At 37.5% G+C, this 19,158-nt stretch overlaps 1 protein-coding gene across 2 annotated transcripts in view; it reads right to left on the bottom strand.

The window, feature by feature from the left end:
- LOC139115193 (translocating chain-associated membrane protein 1-like 1) overlaps positions 1-19,158 on the bottom strand; it is a 25,318-nt gene extending 6,160 nt beyond the window's left edge. Inside the window, exons 1-10 of one of the 2 annotated variants that reach the window (XM_070677134.1) lie at positions 18,944-19,158; positions 17,487-17,550; positions 15,719-15,837; positions 14,077-14,193; positions 12,982-13,071; positions 12,371-12,424; positions 11,657-11,727; positions 10,864-10,974; positions 9,637-9,780; positions 1,684-1,841 (exon numbers count right to left, since the gene is read on the bottom strand). In XM_070677134.1, coding sequence (XP_070533235.1) covers positions 1,684-1,841; positions 9,637-9,780; positions 10,864-10,974; positions 11,657-11,727; positions 12,371-12,424; positions 12,982-13,071; positions 14,077-14,193; positions 15,719-15,837; positions 17,487-17,550; positions 18,944-19,072 — 1,057 coding nt within the window. In that variant the 5' untranslated portion in view covers positions 19,073-19,158. The remainder of the gene's footprint in view (positions 1-1,683; positions 1,842-9,636; positions 9,781-10,863; positions 10,975-11,656; positions 11,728-12,370; positions 12,425-12,981; positions 13,072-14,076; positions 14,194-15,718; positions 15,838-17,486; positions 17,551-18,943) is intronic. The other variant, XM_070677133.1, reaches the window with a different exon arrangement.

Below are 19,158 nucleotides of genomic sequence, written 5' to 3'. Positions count from 1 at the left end.
TACCGTATAAGCAACCAGTGAAAATAGAAATATCATTGGCATCGTAAAATCTTTCAAAAGACTTAATGACGACGATATCGACTTCGACTGGTTTGACTTAGATGAAGAGGGCAATTATTGTGTTGACAAACGAAACGCGATATCCAAAGTTTCTTCCGCGCATGAACTGAAAATTCTTTGAATTTCTTCCGTTTATGTTTCATCAATTTTGTAGTTTTTCTCATGTAATGAAGGTATTTATTGTTTGAATGGCATTTGTGTGTGTCCTTTCCTGAACTAGTCCCAGCAATGAGTAGAACGATAGTGTAACAGATTTTCAAGATTATGCACGCTTTCGAATTGCGAAGTCTTGCGAGGGAAAAATACCCAACTTCATAAGCTTAAACGGCCCTATACACTTACAGTTAGAACAAAAACGTGCATGATCGTACCATATTCCGAACAGTTGATCATAGATGACTGAATTCCACATCAGGAGACATTTCGGTCATCGATACAAGTAATAAAAAAACTTCAGGGTGTATTGCCAAAAATTCAACACATCAAATATAAAGCAGATTGGCGCAGCAATCTTTCGTCTCGGCCAGCCGATGCCTCAACACTTTACCTGTTCGAGCCTGCCTGTTCGTAAGATCACATTTCGTTTCGAGATACGGATAGACTTTTTGAAACTAGGAGCAAAATAATAAAACTCACGACGTGTAATTGATCGTTTATTTTAAGGAGTACAGTAAATGAAAATCGTACATAGAAAACATCGGACGGACACCATCCCACTGAACAGAATTTTACCTTGACCTCATGCACTGACACCTTTGACCTATTGCGTAAATTGACCAATCACAGCCAGCCGAACTTCAGGGACTTTCCCTTCACTCATTGTCTGACCTTTGTGGCCATGCTATGGGGAGCTAGCTGCTGCTGAGGAACGTACTTGTTGTACAAAGTTTCGTGGTGATTATCTATTCACGAAATACAAAGATTTATTGCTATCGTATTGTTTAGTAAAAGAAGGTATGGCAAAAATACGTTATATTTCAAGACTTGTGGATCTCCATTAATTTATACTTGTACAGATTTGACTGCCAGTATCTACACAGCATGGTCATGAGTCGATATCACAAAGTATGAGTTGTCTGTAGCGTGAATCAAAAAATCATTGGCATAAAAATTTGCATAACATCGCATAAATTAGCATAAATTAACTTCGACGTTCGATTTTGCGGTGACATCCGTTTATTAGACCCCCCATATCTTTTTCGTCATCTTTGGTTCTGAAAAGGGGGTCTTAGAATCGGAGGAATATTGTATATAAGTGTGTTATGGATTAATGGATGGATATGCATGTATACAGTATGTAAGTTGTCTGTTTGTATGTATGCATGTATGTACATACGAGTGTATTTGTATGTATGTATGTATGTATGTATGTATGTATGTATGTATGTATACTAGCTATGTACGTATGTACTTATGTATGTACTTATGTATATACACATGTAAGTATGCATGTCTCTTTCTGTCAGTATATCTGTATGCATGTATGTACAAACAGATGGACTATGCATGCACAATGTGTCAATAAATTTGAGAATTAAACATTAATCAGAATTGAAATTTGATGTGAAACAAAATGCAGCACACATTTTTTCATGTCAAAGTGACTTTTCACTAAATACTTACTATCTTCCTTCTTTGGTTTCTTCTCCTTGGCTTTTCCTGGTGCCTTCTTTTTGGGAGCCACGGTCGCTAGGTACTCCCGGCGACGTCTCAGTTGGAAAGTGATGAAGTTCCACATCATCCAGGCTTGTACAAAACATATGGCTGACAGTACATTGAATCTGCCGTGAAGAAATGGGACAACATATTGTCTTAGCATCAATGTCTTCCAGTGTTACAAATACACACTGATATATACACTGGAAGGGTAGCTTTAGTTATAGAAGGGTATCTATGTTATTGGTTCTCTTTCCGCTGTAAAACATAGGAATTTAGCTAAGTCTGTCAATTGACTACTTTTATATACTGCCAGGTTTGACCTTTCCTATATCAGTCAGGATACCTCTTTAGCTGAATTTACATCTTGCTGATTGCAATGAAAATCTGAAAAAGCTGAAAAGGCATGCAGCTTATTCAAAGTGTTTTACAGTATATTCAGATACAAAGCTATCACCTCACTGTAGGAATTTCCAGTGAAAGCAGAATTTCAGATGTAAGGCCAGAGAAGTATCACAGTATTTTTGTCTGTCTCTCCATAAAAAAACTATGAATTCCTTTGTAGTGTTTTATCTGTCTACAATTAAAGCCCCAGTGCTGCTAACTTTTGATGTTTTTGTACTTGGGCCTCAGCCCAAGTACATTTGTTTTCATTCCGTGGGAAAAAACTGTAAGGTATAACCATTTCTGGCTGAGACCAGGAGGGCAAAATGTATTGGCTTCATCTTTCTTGGCATAATAAATGGCGTAATGATGTTAACTGAATGGAAGTGCTGCTCTCAGCCAGTCTTGAATAAGTGAGATGTGAATATAAATGCTTCTCTATCTGAGTTTTTGCCACAAAATCTTCTGAATATAATCAAAATGTGCATCGAAATGCAACAATTAATGCACCCTCCGTTTACTAGGCGATGGCACGACCCTTGCTACACCCACTGGACGAGCCAAAGTGGGAGGGGTAATTTCGGTTTGGTCGAACAGGAGGGCTCGAGACCAGAATTTAACATTTAAACTTGAAACATGTTTAATCACTGACAAGATGTGGATTAGTGTTAATCAAAGAGAAAGTTTGAAAAGGAAAGGTTTTATATCCCGGACACAATGAAAAACATTACGACTGGAAACTGTACCCCCGGTTGAGAATAGTAATGCCCACAGCGATGGAGAACACTTATCCTTGAGCTGAGAAAACCAGACCATCATTTCGAAATAGAGCTGCAGATTCGAGAAGCTCGTTAAAAATAGCTAGGTACACCCCATAAAGGGGTGGTTTCGAGTCTTGAGGGCAAATTTCGCCTCCTTCATTTACAAATCGTACGTTTGTTTTTTCCAGGGGAACACATCATTTGACACAAAATTTGCATGAAAAGGGGTCGCCAGTAAGCACGTGGTCAAATCTGGCATAAGAAACAATATGAAATGTTGGGTAAAGCCAGTCCAAAATAAACTGATTTGAACTTTTGTGTTTTGTAATTTATACCACTGCAGTAACATGACTTTTTTTTGACAACATCACACAATGTAATACGTTTTGAAACTGAATACTCCGACGTATTCTGTGTCCCCTTTGCTAAAAAATACGGTATGCTGATTACCATGTAAGGAGATGATGACGTCAAGACAGATTTGTAGTGCGTTTGGTCTTGGATGGTGCACGAAGTTTTGTCGAGGTAGCTTGTGTATTTATTTCCTAAATGGGAGATATTAGGGTCGATCTAAAAGAAGGCCGAAAAATGTTATGATACTCTAAGCGAGCTGAACTCCAATGCGAATGGTTGGATAATTTGGAGGATGTCTAGACTGATCTCGTCTCATTAAGATTATTTGGCGGTCAGTATTGAATTTCAACTGCGTCACAAGTTTGCGTCGAACGGTCAACGAACGATATTTTAGAAATCTGGAGACATGGCACATCGCAGTTTTATTTTAGTATTTTATATTTTACAAAAGATGTAAGAAGCAATGATTTTGTTGAAAATTCTGAAAAAATATAGGAAGATTTGATCGCGAACACATTTTCACTTGGGGGTCAACTAGCCCTGCGTACGATGCTGTGTGTTCCGCTACAGCTAACCGCCCCGCTCACCACAGCCCTGCAAAGACCCGTACAATGGGTCGGTGACTTCAAATCCATTTTGGGACTTGACGTAAAAAGCCAAATTACTGCCGAAATTCAGCGTTCTTGGGCCCAAGTCGTATCCCAGCCTACCTCAGCTACTCGATCGCTTCCAAAAATGACAGTCTTTTATTCACTTCTCGTAAATAACCGTCGATGTCGGCAACTCTCTCGCTGGCCCTGCGTACGATGCTGTGTGTTAGCTGTAGCACATAGCATCGTACGCAGGGCTAAGGGTCAACACACAGTTGCGAGTGGAGTGATACGTACTGGCCGCCGCGTACTATGCATATAATAATGGAAGTTGGGAAACGGAATGGCCGTTTTACGCACCCCTCGCCGAGTTTGGAGGCCGATTTCCCTCACAATAAGCCTCAACTATATACTAAACCAGCATCGATGGCCTCCAATACATCTTAGAATTCATACCTACAAGCCTCTTTGCGTCAAAAACGACATTCTGTCCGTTTTTGGGTGCGATTTCCGTGTTTTTTGACGTGATCGAACACTTTCATTCTACAGCTGTGGGCGGGTCAGACCAGCCGCGCTGTGATTGGCAAATTTTTTTCCGATCGACCCCATGATGACCTCTCTTGTTTAGATCGCTCGTTTGAGGCATAAATACGGCCCGGTGGTTTCAATCGGGTTCGAACTCATATAGGAAATGAATGCTACTTCACATCTGCTCTACCAAAGTTGTTTCATATTACGATATGGTGAATAACAGGATCATTGTAGTTATTTTGTTTGGAATAAATGGCGAGACACTGGCGAATCGATAGTGCTATGACCCTGTATAAATATAGTAAAGGGAAAGCAATTCCACATGAACACATCGTCCGCGTCCATAGATTGGTGGTTTGCGTTTAATGTATAGTAATGTGTAATTTTTGTTTCACTGTCTTGTATATAGAGCCGATTTCAGGATTTTAATTCCAAGCGCGCCGTCCTCCCTGTCACAACGCTTGTCCCACTGCGAAACACACACATCCTGTGTAGAAAAAAAAACACCAACAAAACACTGCAGACTCACTAGAATGCTTTTACAAAACAGACAGCCGAGAGACACCGAATGAAGTTGATACATCACCACAGATGAGCGGCAACTTAACCACACAGTTGGAAGTCTCAAGTAAAAAACAGTTGGTGAATGTACCTTCACGTCTCAGAACTCGACATCACAGTACATTCGCAGTGAGCACCGTACATGATTCAGTGTCTTCACCACACATCATAACGGGCACATCACAGAGAGTCAAATCCGCCTTCAACTCTATGTTTAAAATTTCGCCAAATTTTCTCCCTGCACAGTTTAATATTGATGAAAGCGTTGCAGATTCAATTTCCTTATATGTTGACCTTTCAATTATGACATTTTGGCATCTGAAAATAGCTATGCGATAATTAATTATTCATATACACAATAGGTGAAAAACACAGTCAACAGCCAAACGATCGTTAACTTGTCATTTCATAAAAATAAGAGGGAAACTCAAAAAATAAAACGAAAGTTTCATCAGCTGTGTTATCTCAAACACTTTAAGAATTAAAGCGAAATGAAAAAATTAGATTAATGTTTTTTGGGTTTTTTTTCAGATATATTTTTCATTTTACAACGCGGCAAATAGGCTTGATTTCCCATAGAAAACAATGACGTATAATACACCGAACAGACTGCACACTTCTCGCCGGTGCAAATTCCTCAATTTTGAACGAATAATGATGAAATTGAATGAATAATGATGAATTTCTCCATGAAAATGTTTCATTTGCATTTTTTTATTCCGATCACTGAAATATACGGACTGTTGCCGTCCATAATTTGGCGATCTTACGGCGTGTACATATGCAGAACAAGGGTCTTAAATTGACGCATTTTAACCAGTATGCGTCTCATAAGTTGTACAGCCCAAATATCTGTCATTTTGTTGTAATATAGACCAAATTTGGGCGAATATCAACGATAAAAATTCCAGTAAATTTGAAAAAATAAAACAGAACGGAGGCGAACGGGCGCAAAGTGTCCACTGTCATCGAGCGGTGAACGTTATCGATCGATATTGTTTATTGGAAATTGATACTAAGTTGTGTTGCTCAATGGCATGACCTTCCCAGCCAAAAATGGCGCAAAACTTGGCCAATGTGCGCCAAAATGTGCTGAAACATAAACACATCACAAAAACTGTAAAGAGTGTCGACGATTCAATTTAAGTTCAAGAAACCAACGGATACGTTGGTACTATGGTATGTAAGTCAATATATACGGGTTATTGTGGATATATTCATGACGTGACCTGAACGCATGAGCGGGATACGCCAGCAGATTTCGATCGATATTCTATCGAAAATAAATTGATACAATGTGTTCGCTGTCGTCACTAGCAACCGGCCAAAAAGTGCTCTGAGGTAAAAATATGCTTCGCAGAATATGAGACACTCCGGCATAGTTTCGCCCCGCAGTGGTTGTAGCTTTTGAGTAACGGTGTAACAGTCTTCTCGAATATGCCTATCAGCAATCCCTTTCTATAGCCTAATTTTAATGTCTCCGCTAGGTGACAAGATACCATACGTTGTGAGTTCGAACCCGATTGAAACCACCGGGCCGTGAGCGATCTAAACAAGAGATCATCATGGGGTCGATCGGAAAAAATTAGCCAATCACAGCGCGGCTGGTCTGACCCCGCCCACAGCTGTAGAATGAAAGTGTTCGATCACGTCAAAAAACACGGAAATCGCACCCAAAAACGGACAGAAGGTCGTTTTTGACGCAAAGAGGCTTGTAGGTATGAATTCTAAGATGTATTGGAGGCCATCGATGCTGGTTAGTATATAGTTGAGGATTATTGTGAGGGAAATCGGCCTCCAAACTCGGCGAGGGGTGCGTAAAACGGCCATTCCGTTTCCCAACTTCCAATTATTATATGCATAGTACGCGGCGGCCGGTACGTATCACTCTACTCGCACTGTGGGTCAACATGGGGTCGCAGCCATGTTGCCTCAAAACTTATTTCTGTCTGCACTCAAAACTCAAAAATGTCGCATATGAACCTGAAAAATCGATGTAATTTTGTCAAACTTCGGCGAAATTTCAGCCTATAGACAAAATTTCATCTAGGTAAGGTAAATATACTGAAATTTGATCGACAAATAATCCTGAGCTTGAACGTGACAGCTCGCCTTCTCCGGGAAGTCATGCATCCGGCAGCTGCCCATATGGCCGGGTGCATGAGATTGTTTTCAAGCGACGGCGGCAGACTGTACGGGGCTCTGGATATGAACCTACCGCCGGTGTAGCTGTAATAACTGTTGCGTTGTTTTTAATCACCACGGACGAAGTCCGAGGGGACTTATAGGTTTGGTCATGTCCGTGCGTCCGTCCGTCCGTTCACGCCTAGTACCCAACCCCATACAGATGCACGTCGATTTGTTTCACAATGCTATCAAATTTGGCCGTGTTAGAGGACTTTTTAGTTTACACCTCCATAGACTCCCATGTATAAGGCAGTTCTCCATAGACTCGCATGTATGATGCCAAGAAAAATAAAAATTTAGTTTCTCATCGTATTCATATTGCCTAAAGGATGCAGTGACACAGTTTTTTGTCCCCACGGATAAAGTCCAGGGGGCTTATAGATTGGCTCATATCCGTCCGTGAGTCCATCAGTGAGTCCATCGGTTCACGCAGATATCTCAGACATTTTGACAAAATATCATGTGACCTTGGTGACCTTTGACCTCAAATATACTTATTGTCCATAACTCAGTAACCACAAGTGCTAAACCTTTCATATTTGGTATGATGGGACACCTTATGATGCCACATATTGTACCCCATTAATTATGTGCATATCTAATTATGAGCGAGCCAATAGAGCAAGAGGTCTGATTTCTGGTATATAGGGATAAGTTAACAATATAATTTGTTTGACAAAACTTCACGTGACCTCAATGACCTTTGACCTCAAATATACATATTTGTCCACAACTCAGTAACCACAAGTGCTACACCCTTCATATTTGGTATGAAAGGACACCTTATAGACACCATATATTGTACATCATTAATTATGTGCATATCTTATTTTGAGCGAGCCAATAGAGCTAGAGGTCTGATTTTTGGTATATAGGAATAACTTAGCAATACAATTATTATGACAAAATGTGACGTGACCTCAATGACCTTTGACCTCAATATATATATTTGTCCACAACTCAGTAACCACAAGTGCTACATCCTTCATATTTGGTATGATAAGACACCTTATGACACCACATATTGTACCTCATTAATTATGCGCATATATAATTTTGAGCGCGCCAATAGAGCTAGAGGTCTGATTTTTGGTATATAGGAATAACTTAGCAATACAATTATTTTGACAAAATGTCACGTGACCTCGATGACCTTTGACCTCAAATATATATATCTGTCCACAACTCAGTAACCACAAGTGCTACACCCTTCATAAATGGTATGATGGGACACCTTATGACACCACATATTGTACCTCATTAATTATGGGCATATCTAATTGTGAGCAAGCCAATAGAGCTGGATGTCCGATTTTTGGTATAAAGGGATAACTATAGGGTAGAAATCTAAATATGCCCATCTAAATATTAGACATCTACCATCGAGAACAAAGAAATTTGCTGTAATTTGAACATTTAAGGAGTTTAAGCAATTCCCGCTATAAATAAAGAACCCCTGCCTCAAACTCCACAAAAGTTGCTAGACATATTTTGCCGTTGTCATGCCATTGCTTCGTTTAATAACCAGTTAATCAAATGCCTCATTGACAGGAGGAAATTCAAGACCATATTTGAATAGTAGTATATATTGTCCTCAAAATTACTCTATCACGGCCCAAGTACTCATTGCCTTCAGCGATACTGTCTTGTTTTCATTATTTTTATTTTATAAATAAATTGCAACTTCTTATTCAACTCCCCAAACAATGTTGCAACATCCACTATTTAGCTTGTCAACTTAGCGTCTATATGTATAAAATGCATTGTTATTGTTTACATTTGAATTCTAGTCTGGACCAGCAGTCAGTTTTCAACAATAACAATGCAGTTTACAACCATAGGGCTGAGTTGACAAGCTGGATACTGTGTATATCAACAGTCCTTGGGGAAAAGAAAAGGAATTATGCTTCACATTCAAATAAAAATGGTGAAACTATCATCAAAAGTTAGCAGCACTGGGGCTGTACTACTTTTGTGAATTTTAATGAATCCTGAAAGTGTTTGTCTCTCTTTTTTGTCAACTTATGATCAGACCTCATGATTACCCCTGTTATCACTATGGATTGGCCCAAAACCATTGTTATCAGTGATAAGTGTTGACTTCTTTACGAGTAATCGGGGGTGAACAGATTAGAAAGTACCGGTAAACCTAAAACCTCATTTCCCTGTAGAGAGGTCCAGCTTTATCATAGAAAACAACTGGAAGGGACAAAACCGTTGTGGTAAAAGGGTTAGAGCTCTTTTAGGTCAACACATATTTGTTACATGGTTTCTATCAGTGACCTGACCTGACCACAGTGTGTAACTGCAGGCTCTTATCTGAAACTGCCATAATTTACATGGTTGTAAAAGTGCAGGCATTAGAAATGATGCACGGCCTTTGTGCTGAAATTACACTTCATTGTCGTCAAAGCCGAAGATGTTTTACTGTCTATGAAGTCTCAAGAAATGAAAAATTGTCTACTTTTACCCATGATGCATCAAACATCCTATTTTCTGAAACCATGGCACAACACACAGTATGGATGGTAGTTTAGAGCTTTATCACTCACCGTATAAGTGGGGTGTTGAAATTACCGCTAGCTCTATCAAATTCTTGATTCTCAGCTTTGCTAAGTCTAAACCAGAACATTAGGACAGCTAGAGTGACGGTAGTAAACCGTGCAATGACAAACATCACGGCCCAGGCAAAGAATCTACCATGAAAATAATAAAAGGAAAAATTAGAAATATGATTAAAACAATGTAATTTTATGTACACAACATTTGCATGACAGGTTTTTTTAACACAGCAATAAATGTTACTCCATTCTAAATATGCAATTTCATTTTGTTTCTAAGAACAGATACTAAAACAAAACATTTACACTATTAAAGGGACTGTCTTTATTTGTCAGATTTACTTTCTTCAAATCTGAGAAAATTTTCATCTTTGGTTACATCGAATAGGAACAGAAAAGTGCCAAATTGTGGGTCAAACAAAACTGTATATATTTCTGTATCAGAATTCAGATTAACAAAAACTAAACGTGACCAGTACAGGTAACCTTGAACAGTGTGGTCTTAAATCTTTGACAGAAGGTGATCAATGAATTGATGGAATATTGTTTTTCCATAGACACATCGAAAAAATCAGTTTTTGATGTTATCATCATACTTAGGGCATGTGATGTGTAATTTTACCTCCATTATCCGAATATGTCACTTTTTGGCAATAAGTTTATTGACATTAAACCTATTACAAATGGTTCTACCGACGACGCTTTTTGATATAGAGAAACTAGGTCAGTTTAATTGATTTCTGACCCTTCACAACCAGGTCAATTGTCAACTTTTGACATCTGAGAATTAGGTCAATCTGTGAGTGCCCTCAGTCTTCATGACACCGTTCCAATAACATGCACCTCTCCAGTATTGGTGAATCAACTTATGCAGAAGCCATTCTTTGATACAAATTTTTTACAAACATTTCTGGCAAATATTGCTATGTATTCCAAAATCATATGCTAAGTTTCAATATATTTAAAACACACTGGTATATGATTTCTTGAAGGATCTTTGTTTTGAAGCAAGGCCACACACCTCTTGTAAAAGGGAAGTTTCTACTGGAAATCTTCTGCAACATGACTTTCTATAGGCTTTTGATCTGTTGCAGTAATCATCACACCATGTGGAACCCAGTTAAATTCAATATTGAAATACTGACATAAAAGTATGGGGTCCCCTAAAGAAGTCGTTAAAATGCGTCTTTTTGACTTCATCTAGCTTACAGAACTTACCCAGGCTTGGCGATGTCATTTTTATCACTAAAATACATCAGTCTTGCAAAGTGAAACAATGCTTCCACTAAGTAGTGTATAATGAGACATACTAATGCTAGACGGGTCAGACTGGAATGAAAAAAAAAATTATGTCACCTTATTATTTACTAATTTTTTTCATCTACAAGATATACCTTAGAGCAGTATACAAATGATGTCAATATCCTTGATAACATGAGGTAGGTACCATGCTGAGCTCCATCATGTTAATTGTTGGGAAGAAACATGCACACTTATATTGTCAATGTACATGTTTGTGTTGCGTCTCAATTTATCTTTTGACGTAAATTGATTCACCTTCACTTGACTGGATAAACTGATGCCCACAACTTAAAGGGTAAAAAATTATCAGTAATAGTCAATGAGATGACTCAGATATGAAGCTTATTCATTGTTTCCCTGTCAAACCAGTGTTGACTTCTAACTGTGTTCACTTTGGCTGATAAAGAATGGGCAACACCCTCTAAAAATTTCACTTTCCACCTTGTGGTGGCGCTGTTCAGTAAAGTTAGCAGATATCAGGTCCAGCTGGGCATCGTCACATCTTTTCATGTTGAAGCCTTTCATCATTTTTAATGCTTTGTTGAGACTTGGTCGCTACAATCAAACTTGAAAGTTGAAACTGGTTGGAAAATAAATTTCAAAATTTAGCAAAGTTATCACTGACAGTTGAAACTTCAGACATCCACATTTTAAAGCTGAGATTATTGTGACACTTTGCAGTTTCTAAGGCATTGTATAATCCACTTACTTCATTGCGTATGCTCCTGTAATAAACACAAGATACAGAGTCGCATATCGAATCCTAGGACCCATGTCCTCCTGTTAAAACAGAAGATCAGATTTCAATGACAGTACAAAAATGGCAATAGGAAGTTGATTGGAGCATCAAACTGTTTCTAAATTTCAATGGTTTTTATTTCAAACATCCGACATACCCTCTCAAAAAAAAAGAATGTCGCCAAATACATGTAGCAGTTATGAAAGATACAGGGTTCTCCACAGGGGCATTTTAGGGATGGGTAAACCTACAATTATTTAAGCATTTTATTCATTGTTAATAATCAATCAAAATATTTTTCACAACAAGGAAAACATGCAGATTGTGCCTTGTTATGTAAATTGACTGCCTATTGTTATTGGAGCTATGGAAAACACTGTGATAGACCAGGGGGATGTGGTATTATACCAGTAACCACTAATGTTGTGAAAAGAAGGCTATTGATTAGGAATACAATGCAAATGATATTTCTGGCATGGGAATCATTGTTTACGGTAATTCACACAAATTGTGGCAACTTCTACAACTTCCTGTCAAACAAGTGCTTTACATGAAATTCATATGGTGTTCAAATGGTTAAAGAGTAAGTGACCAAAATAAACAGACTTTCTTGCAACCATTCAGATGCAGTCTGCCAAAGATTTCTATAAGATGTCCTCTATGTCTCTTTTCACTTTGACTCACCTTTTTAATTTTCTGAAAATATAACTCTGGAAAAATATGTATCCAGTACGCAATCTATTGGATAAAAATGAATAAACCATTTGTATAATCATATAAATCTCACATCTGTTTCAAAAATTATAGAAATACAATTCTTACTTCATCTTTTTACAGGTTCGTTATGAAATGTTTGGTTTCATTTCAAGATGTAGAATTTGTCTGATTTTGTTTCTCATTCATGGTGAGATGATGGCAAAAAAGAGACTTAAACATTTAGGAAGGAAAGTGTTCATACTATTTAATCTGCTTAATCCTTCTCTGCTATGATCTGATATACACTCACTGTAATCAATGATGATTGTGGACCTGTTTGCAGAGAATTAGAAGGGGCAGATTAAACCAAATCAATTGACAGACAACACTTGCATTGACAATTTTAGCAACTTTTGTGGAATGATATACATCAGATTCTGCAAATAGTAAGATTTGTTTGTGACTACAGAATTGGAATGCTCATTTGACAAATTGGAACAGAATACTGCCCTCAAGAGGTCAGAGACCTCGCCACAATTAATACACATATGATAATTACAACATGCAGAAAAACATGAAGAACTGGGAAACTACATTACCTGAATTGAAAAATAAAATTTGAGAAGAAACGACATTTCAGTGTGAGGATATCCATCCCACAAGGATGATAGATTCAACAGATATCTCTCCTGAAAAAAAGAGGAAAATCAGATGAGTTTTACTAGAATTTTGCACATTTCATGAATATCTGCAAAGGAATATTTGAGTACTTCACATGATAACAGTGACACACACTGAAGGATAAAAAGTAAGGAATTCCAGCAGTCTATTTTCATATGGTAATTTTTGGGTCAAAATCCTCATTTATGATCAATCTTCTCTTTACCTTTCAAATACAATGTGCCTTGGAGACAGATTTTGAATTCTTAAAAACGTTCACTTTATTTCTTGTTTAAAGTTTGCATGATCCCATCTCAAGAACTGCTAAGAAAAGCTGTACTGTATAACTTTGTGAAAATCAAAATTTTGATTTTTCTGATTGAGCATAAAAAATTGAAACTTGAATTAAAGTTTTTGTTATTTAATTTCTGTAATCCAAAAATTTGCAGTGACATATTTATTTCTTGATAATAAAAGATGATAATCTGTATATTTTTAGAGCAATGTCTGAACAGAAATCAAGCATTTATTTTTCAAATGTTGGTATATTTACATATCATTACTGATCACAGTAGAGTCATATGTCAAGACACTTTGGGTGTCGATGTCAGTGAGATACTCACCCTGATAGTAATATCAGCCCCCAACCCCCGGGCCCCCATCCAGCAGTAGTCATATATCAAGACACTTTGGGTGTCAGTCAGTTACTCATCCTGATAGCAATGTCAGCCCCCACCCCATCCAGCAGTCGTCATACATCAAGACACTTAGGATCTCAGTGAGTTACCCACCCTGATTGCAATGTCAGCCCCCACCCTAATCCAGCAGTAGTCATATGTCAAGACACTTTGGGTGTCAGTGAGTTACTCACCCTGATTGCAATGTCAGCCCCCCCAACCCATCCAGCAGTAATCATATACCAAGACACTTTGGGTGTCAGTGAGTTACTCACCCTGATAGCAATGTCAGCCCCCAACCCCCCATCCAGCAGTAGTCATATGTCAAGACACTTTGGGTGTCAGTGAGATACTCACCCTGATTGCAATGTCAGCTCCCCATCCAGCAGACACCAGATAGAAAAACAACAATTGTCCAGATTCATTGAATTTTGAATGTTTTACTTTAGACAGGTGCATTCGTCGGTTCAGTTTCTGTAACAGAGTATTTATGAAAAGAATAGTTGAGACGAGAGCGTCAGCTATTAAAAATATTGAAATATTGAACTTTAAAAATAAGTATACAGTGTTCTCATAGCTGAAAAAACAGATGGGTAGCCTCTGTACATAACAATGCATATTATATTACCATGCCCTGCCTGTCGCATTTTGATTGGTCGAGCTGAACCATGTGACGGACCACAAATACACAGTAATGGTCTGTTTACATGCCCGTGAATATGAATAATAAGATTAACAACTCAAAGTATCGTAACTTTACAGCTCAAATGTAAATCATAATCAATCACAAAATAAAATGGAGCATGGAGATACTTTTTTCTGAAAATATCTCCGGATTTGCCAATATTTTACAGCGCGTGTGACAGTGCGTCGCGTATTGCTCAGTTCTTGGCCCAAATGTCGTTCGCTCCGAAAATTTTCGCAAATTTTGACGGTTTTCTCCGGTTTGTTGATAATATAATGGAAATAACGGACTCCGCGTTGACCATAAACGTTTATTTATGGGCGCGGGCTCGAGGAAAGCCAAATTAACGGGCTTGGCAAGCCTCGCCCGTTAATTTTTGGCTTTCCTCTTGCCCTTGCCCATAAATAAACGTTAATGGTCAGTGCGTCGCCCATTATTTCTATAATTTACATAGTCCCTCGTTATTTGAATGTATAATATTTCATATGGTCATTACATAATATGAAAAATTTGCTAGAAAAACAGAGGGCTTGCCCATACCTTAAATTGCTAACCAAATTGCCGAAGGGCAAAACCTATCTTGGCTAGAATTTGGGTAATTTACATAAATTTACATATTGAATGTCTGTTCAAAAGTTGAGTGAGAATACAACATAGTGTTTATGTAGGGAAAGCATTACAAGTAGGTTTTAGTATTATGCCATGCAAAGTCTATAAATAGTCAGAATTCAAAGATTACGGCAATGTTACAATGAGACTTAAGGAGCTAGTTCACCTGAATTAACAGAAAACGCTGAGAAAATATCAACAATATAACACAGAATTATGGCTATGCATAGAAGTGTCACTTGCTGTTCAAAACGTCTGTGGCGCACTTAGGCAAATCATGTCAGATGATCATGTGACAAATATGTGCACTTTCCAATCAAAAATCCAAGTAATGAAACCTCTCCGATGAGATTGGCGAATTTCTTTGGCTAACTCTGATGAAACTGTCTACATCAAAATAAATTACAAATGATTGTGTTTACTCAAGCATGAACTTAACGTGGTATTTACTAATTGATATCTCGGAAATAACATTCATTCATGTATGTCTAATGTGAGCCGTCAAAACAATTACTGAAATGAAATACTTATGTTTGGAACAGAATCCCATACATCTCTGAAGAAATTATCAAGCAACCAGAATTCTGTAATACGACACCAAACCTTGATATTTGTGTCACTCAGGTCATACTGAATTCCAAAATGGAATGCCCAGAAAATAGTGCAGAAATCGCTTTATGAACCACAGTATATTTTCATACTTACATCCAAGATGTATTCCTGAACCACTGCATGGATGATGACACACACCAGTAAGTAGAAGAAGATAGTGAAAATGTCATATTTGCCACAGGTATAATTTGTAACGTCTGGTATTTCAGTATCTGCAAATGAAAAAAATCTGAACATAAAAATACTGTTGCTGGAATTTCGAAATGTTTGACATACATGTGTATAACAAGACAGCTTTTTAATTGCTGAGTCAGCAGTATTTAGAAAGTTATTTCACCATCTCAGAAAATGTTGCAAGAATTTATGAGAACCAGTAGTACATGTAGTTATTTGTATGTCAGATAATGTACAATCAGCAGTGAAATTTCTGTCTGATAAGAGAGTACAATTCAAAACACCACCTCTCATCAGACTGACTGAAATATAAACACAGTCCATAGGATAGTAAAACCCAGTATTAGCACAATCTCATTGTAATTATGCAAAATGAAGCAATTAAGATGACTTCTGTCACATGCTAAAAGTCCAGTGTGTCAGGGCATACTAAATTAAGTGTACATTCAATGGATTTCATTCTATATGACAAGTTGGAGATACGGCAAGAAAAGCAAGTCCTTGTTCTGAATTAGGACTAAACTTCAACACATACAATGTTTTGCTTCTTGTAATTTATACCTAGATGACAAATGGCATATGTTTGAATTCAATGCTGAATATCATATTATTTAAACTCATCACCACTTTGACAATACCAAATGACTATTGAACCACAGATCCTGATTTATCATACCATTGATCACACTTCCTCAAGTCTCAATTTCTTCCACTTGATGACATGACAACAAAACCCACAAAATTATTAAATTCGCACTTTTTTAAAATATTGAAAATATATTTTAATCCACAAAGGAAAATGCTAATTTGTAAAATATGATCACTTTGAAGTGACATTGTATTTTTTCAAAAACTTTAAATCATGCTATTATGATATGAGTGGTTAATATTTGACTCAGCAATTATATGCAAATCTCACAAATTTGATAAGAGATGATTTGAAATTTGATAGCAAATGGAATTTTACAATCCAGAGATTGTAAATTTGTCACAATCATTGATGCAGTCTTGTAATCCGAGCTAGGGAGTATGGACATGTTCTGAACCCAGTGAGTGTACAGTGTGGTAATGAAGTGATGCGTTCATTACTTCCTGTGGACTCCCCAGAATAACGGTAGCAGTCAATGAGAACCATAACACACTGTTTGTTCGTTGTATAAAACATTTGTAAAATGTTGGATTCTGAGTGTCATGCCCTAGAACTACAAACCCCTCCATTGATTTTGAGAAATGCACCCATCATTTCATCATTTCACATATCAACTGTTGACATCAAAAGAAGACGCACAAAGAATTTTATGAAAAAATCAGTACATGTACAACAAAAGTTAAAGCATAGACAACCTAGGGTCTGTTGCTCCACTGTCTGTGGTTAAAGGTCAGAATAAATTACCTATTTTTGCTATCGTTTATTAGAATTGCTGACAATTTTTTGAAGTTTGATAGTTTAAAAAAGGTCAACATTGCATAGTAACCCATATGTCATGTCTGAGAAAAATAATTAAAAAACTTCGATTTTGAAATGGTGAACTAATATTCATCACCATAATTCTGGTGAGAACAATATAACACAATGAGGTACATATATGCCTGAGGAATTTGTACATTTGTGAGAAAAGAGCATTCATGGATTCTCACTTGCTTGGAGCAAAATTGATATGAATTATGGAGCACCCCCTCTACTCACCATTGAAGACATGGGTAACATTATGTTGCATAGCAACAAACATAGACGCATATGGTGATGACCACTTGAAAGAGAAAGAAAGCAAAGAAAAAAGGAATTAGTTATGAATACCTGCCACAAATAAACCCATCATGTTTAACCCTTTCCCTGCCAGACACTGAGACAGTATCAATTCCCCATCAGCCAACTCAGTGAAAATCAGTATTGAGCCAGAACCATACATATTTCCACCTATTTAACTTTTCTAATGGCTTTGGTCCATAAAAATCATGTTTACAGTACCTATGATTTCAGAGGCCTTCAAATGTAGAATTTTTTGTAAAAATGAACCAAACGGGACATATTGCGCTTCGCTAGTTTTATCGAACTTGACCTGATGGTGAAATATGAACTTGCAGGAAAAGGGTGTATTCAAAAGACACAATTTGAGGCACATTGTGAAAACTATTGTTCTTGTGAACAAATGGAGTTTTTACCAGATACTATAAAAGCCTGATACATATGTTATATCAAAATCACAAAAATATTTCAATTACTCGTCTCTTCTATTAGATCATCAAAATTCAATACACATATGCCATGTCCACAAAATGGATACTGTACACATTTTGAAGACGGTTCATATGATGATCTAGCCCTATTGATTTACGACAGCAAAGTTTGATTCCAAGTCAAAAAAGGTGAAAATATTACAATTATACCTTGCATATTTTTTTTATTCTTCTGAACAGTTTTTTAGAAAAAATATTTCAAAGTTTTGTGAGAGCAACTTTCGATGAATGTGTTTGAACATTATTGTTATACATATGGATATGATATTGAGTTAATTTTGAATTTTTCATGAATCAAACGAGTAACTAAAATGAACATTTTATTTGATAGTGACTTATCAAATGGAAAGACACATGCATGACTGTGTAGTAAAAAGTTCCTTAGCGAGAAACACGCATGACAAGGAGGTGAAAGTTGCCGGTTGATGATGTGTCCAAGACGAACTTACACACTTCGGAAACATTTCAATATTTCTGTGACAAGACTGGGACACATGACATGACAATGCATGGTAGCCGCTACATCGGAACATGTTCAGTGAAAGGGGACAAAATGATAGCAAAATAGGTGGCTCGGATACTGAGCGAATGTCAAAGAGGAGCAAAATCTGTATTTATTTAATCACGGCCCGTCCACAAATATAAGGAAGTGTAAGCGTACGGTCAAATAGAATGGGGAGTCTAATTTCAGTTGAAATGTAATATTGCATCCTTTAGATGTATTAACACATCGTTGTTATCTATTCACTTTGTATCTACAGGCAAAATAAGAGAAATATGACGGGTATGTTTTTATCTCTGAACCCCGACTCCTGTGTAACTTGGCCATTTCACTCCATATGGTATGGGAGAGAAATTGTACACGTTGACAATTTACGCTCAGCGATGAAATCACCGGGTCCTTACCTGGAACATCAAACCGAGCACAAAAACCATTGCCACGCACGAGACGATATCTGCGTGGTTCTGAATGACGAACTCATGGCTGAGTATCGGCGGATTCTTGCTGCTACCGATCTTTCGTCGAATTCCCATGATTTTTCTCGTGTCTTCGCCGGATCACTTGTACCACTGGAACAGCTGCAAAGACCGAAAACCGGAAGAAAGGGACGCTACAATGA

Source organism: Ptychodera flava, chromosome 17 (genome assembly GCF_041260155.1).
Source record: "Ptychodera flava strain L36383 chromosome 17, AS_Pfla_20210202, whole genome shotgun sequence".
In the NCBI taxonomy this organism is placed as follows: Eukaryota; Metazoa; Hemichordata; class Enteropneusta; family Ptychoderidae; genus Ptychodera; species Ptychodera flava.
Note: the sequence above shows the minus strand (reverse complement) of the source record. Positions and strands in the feature narration are given on the sequence as shown.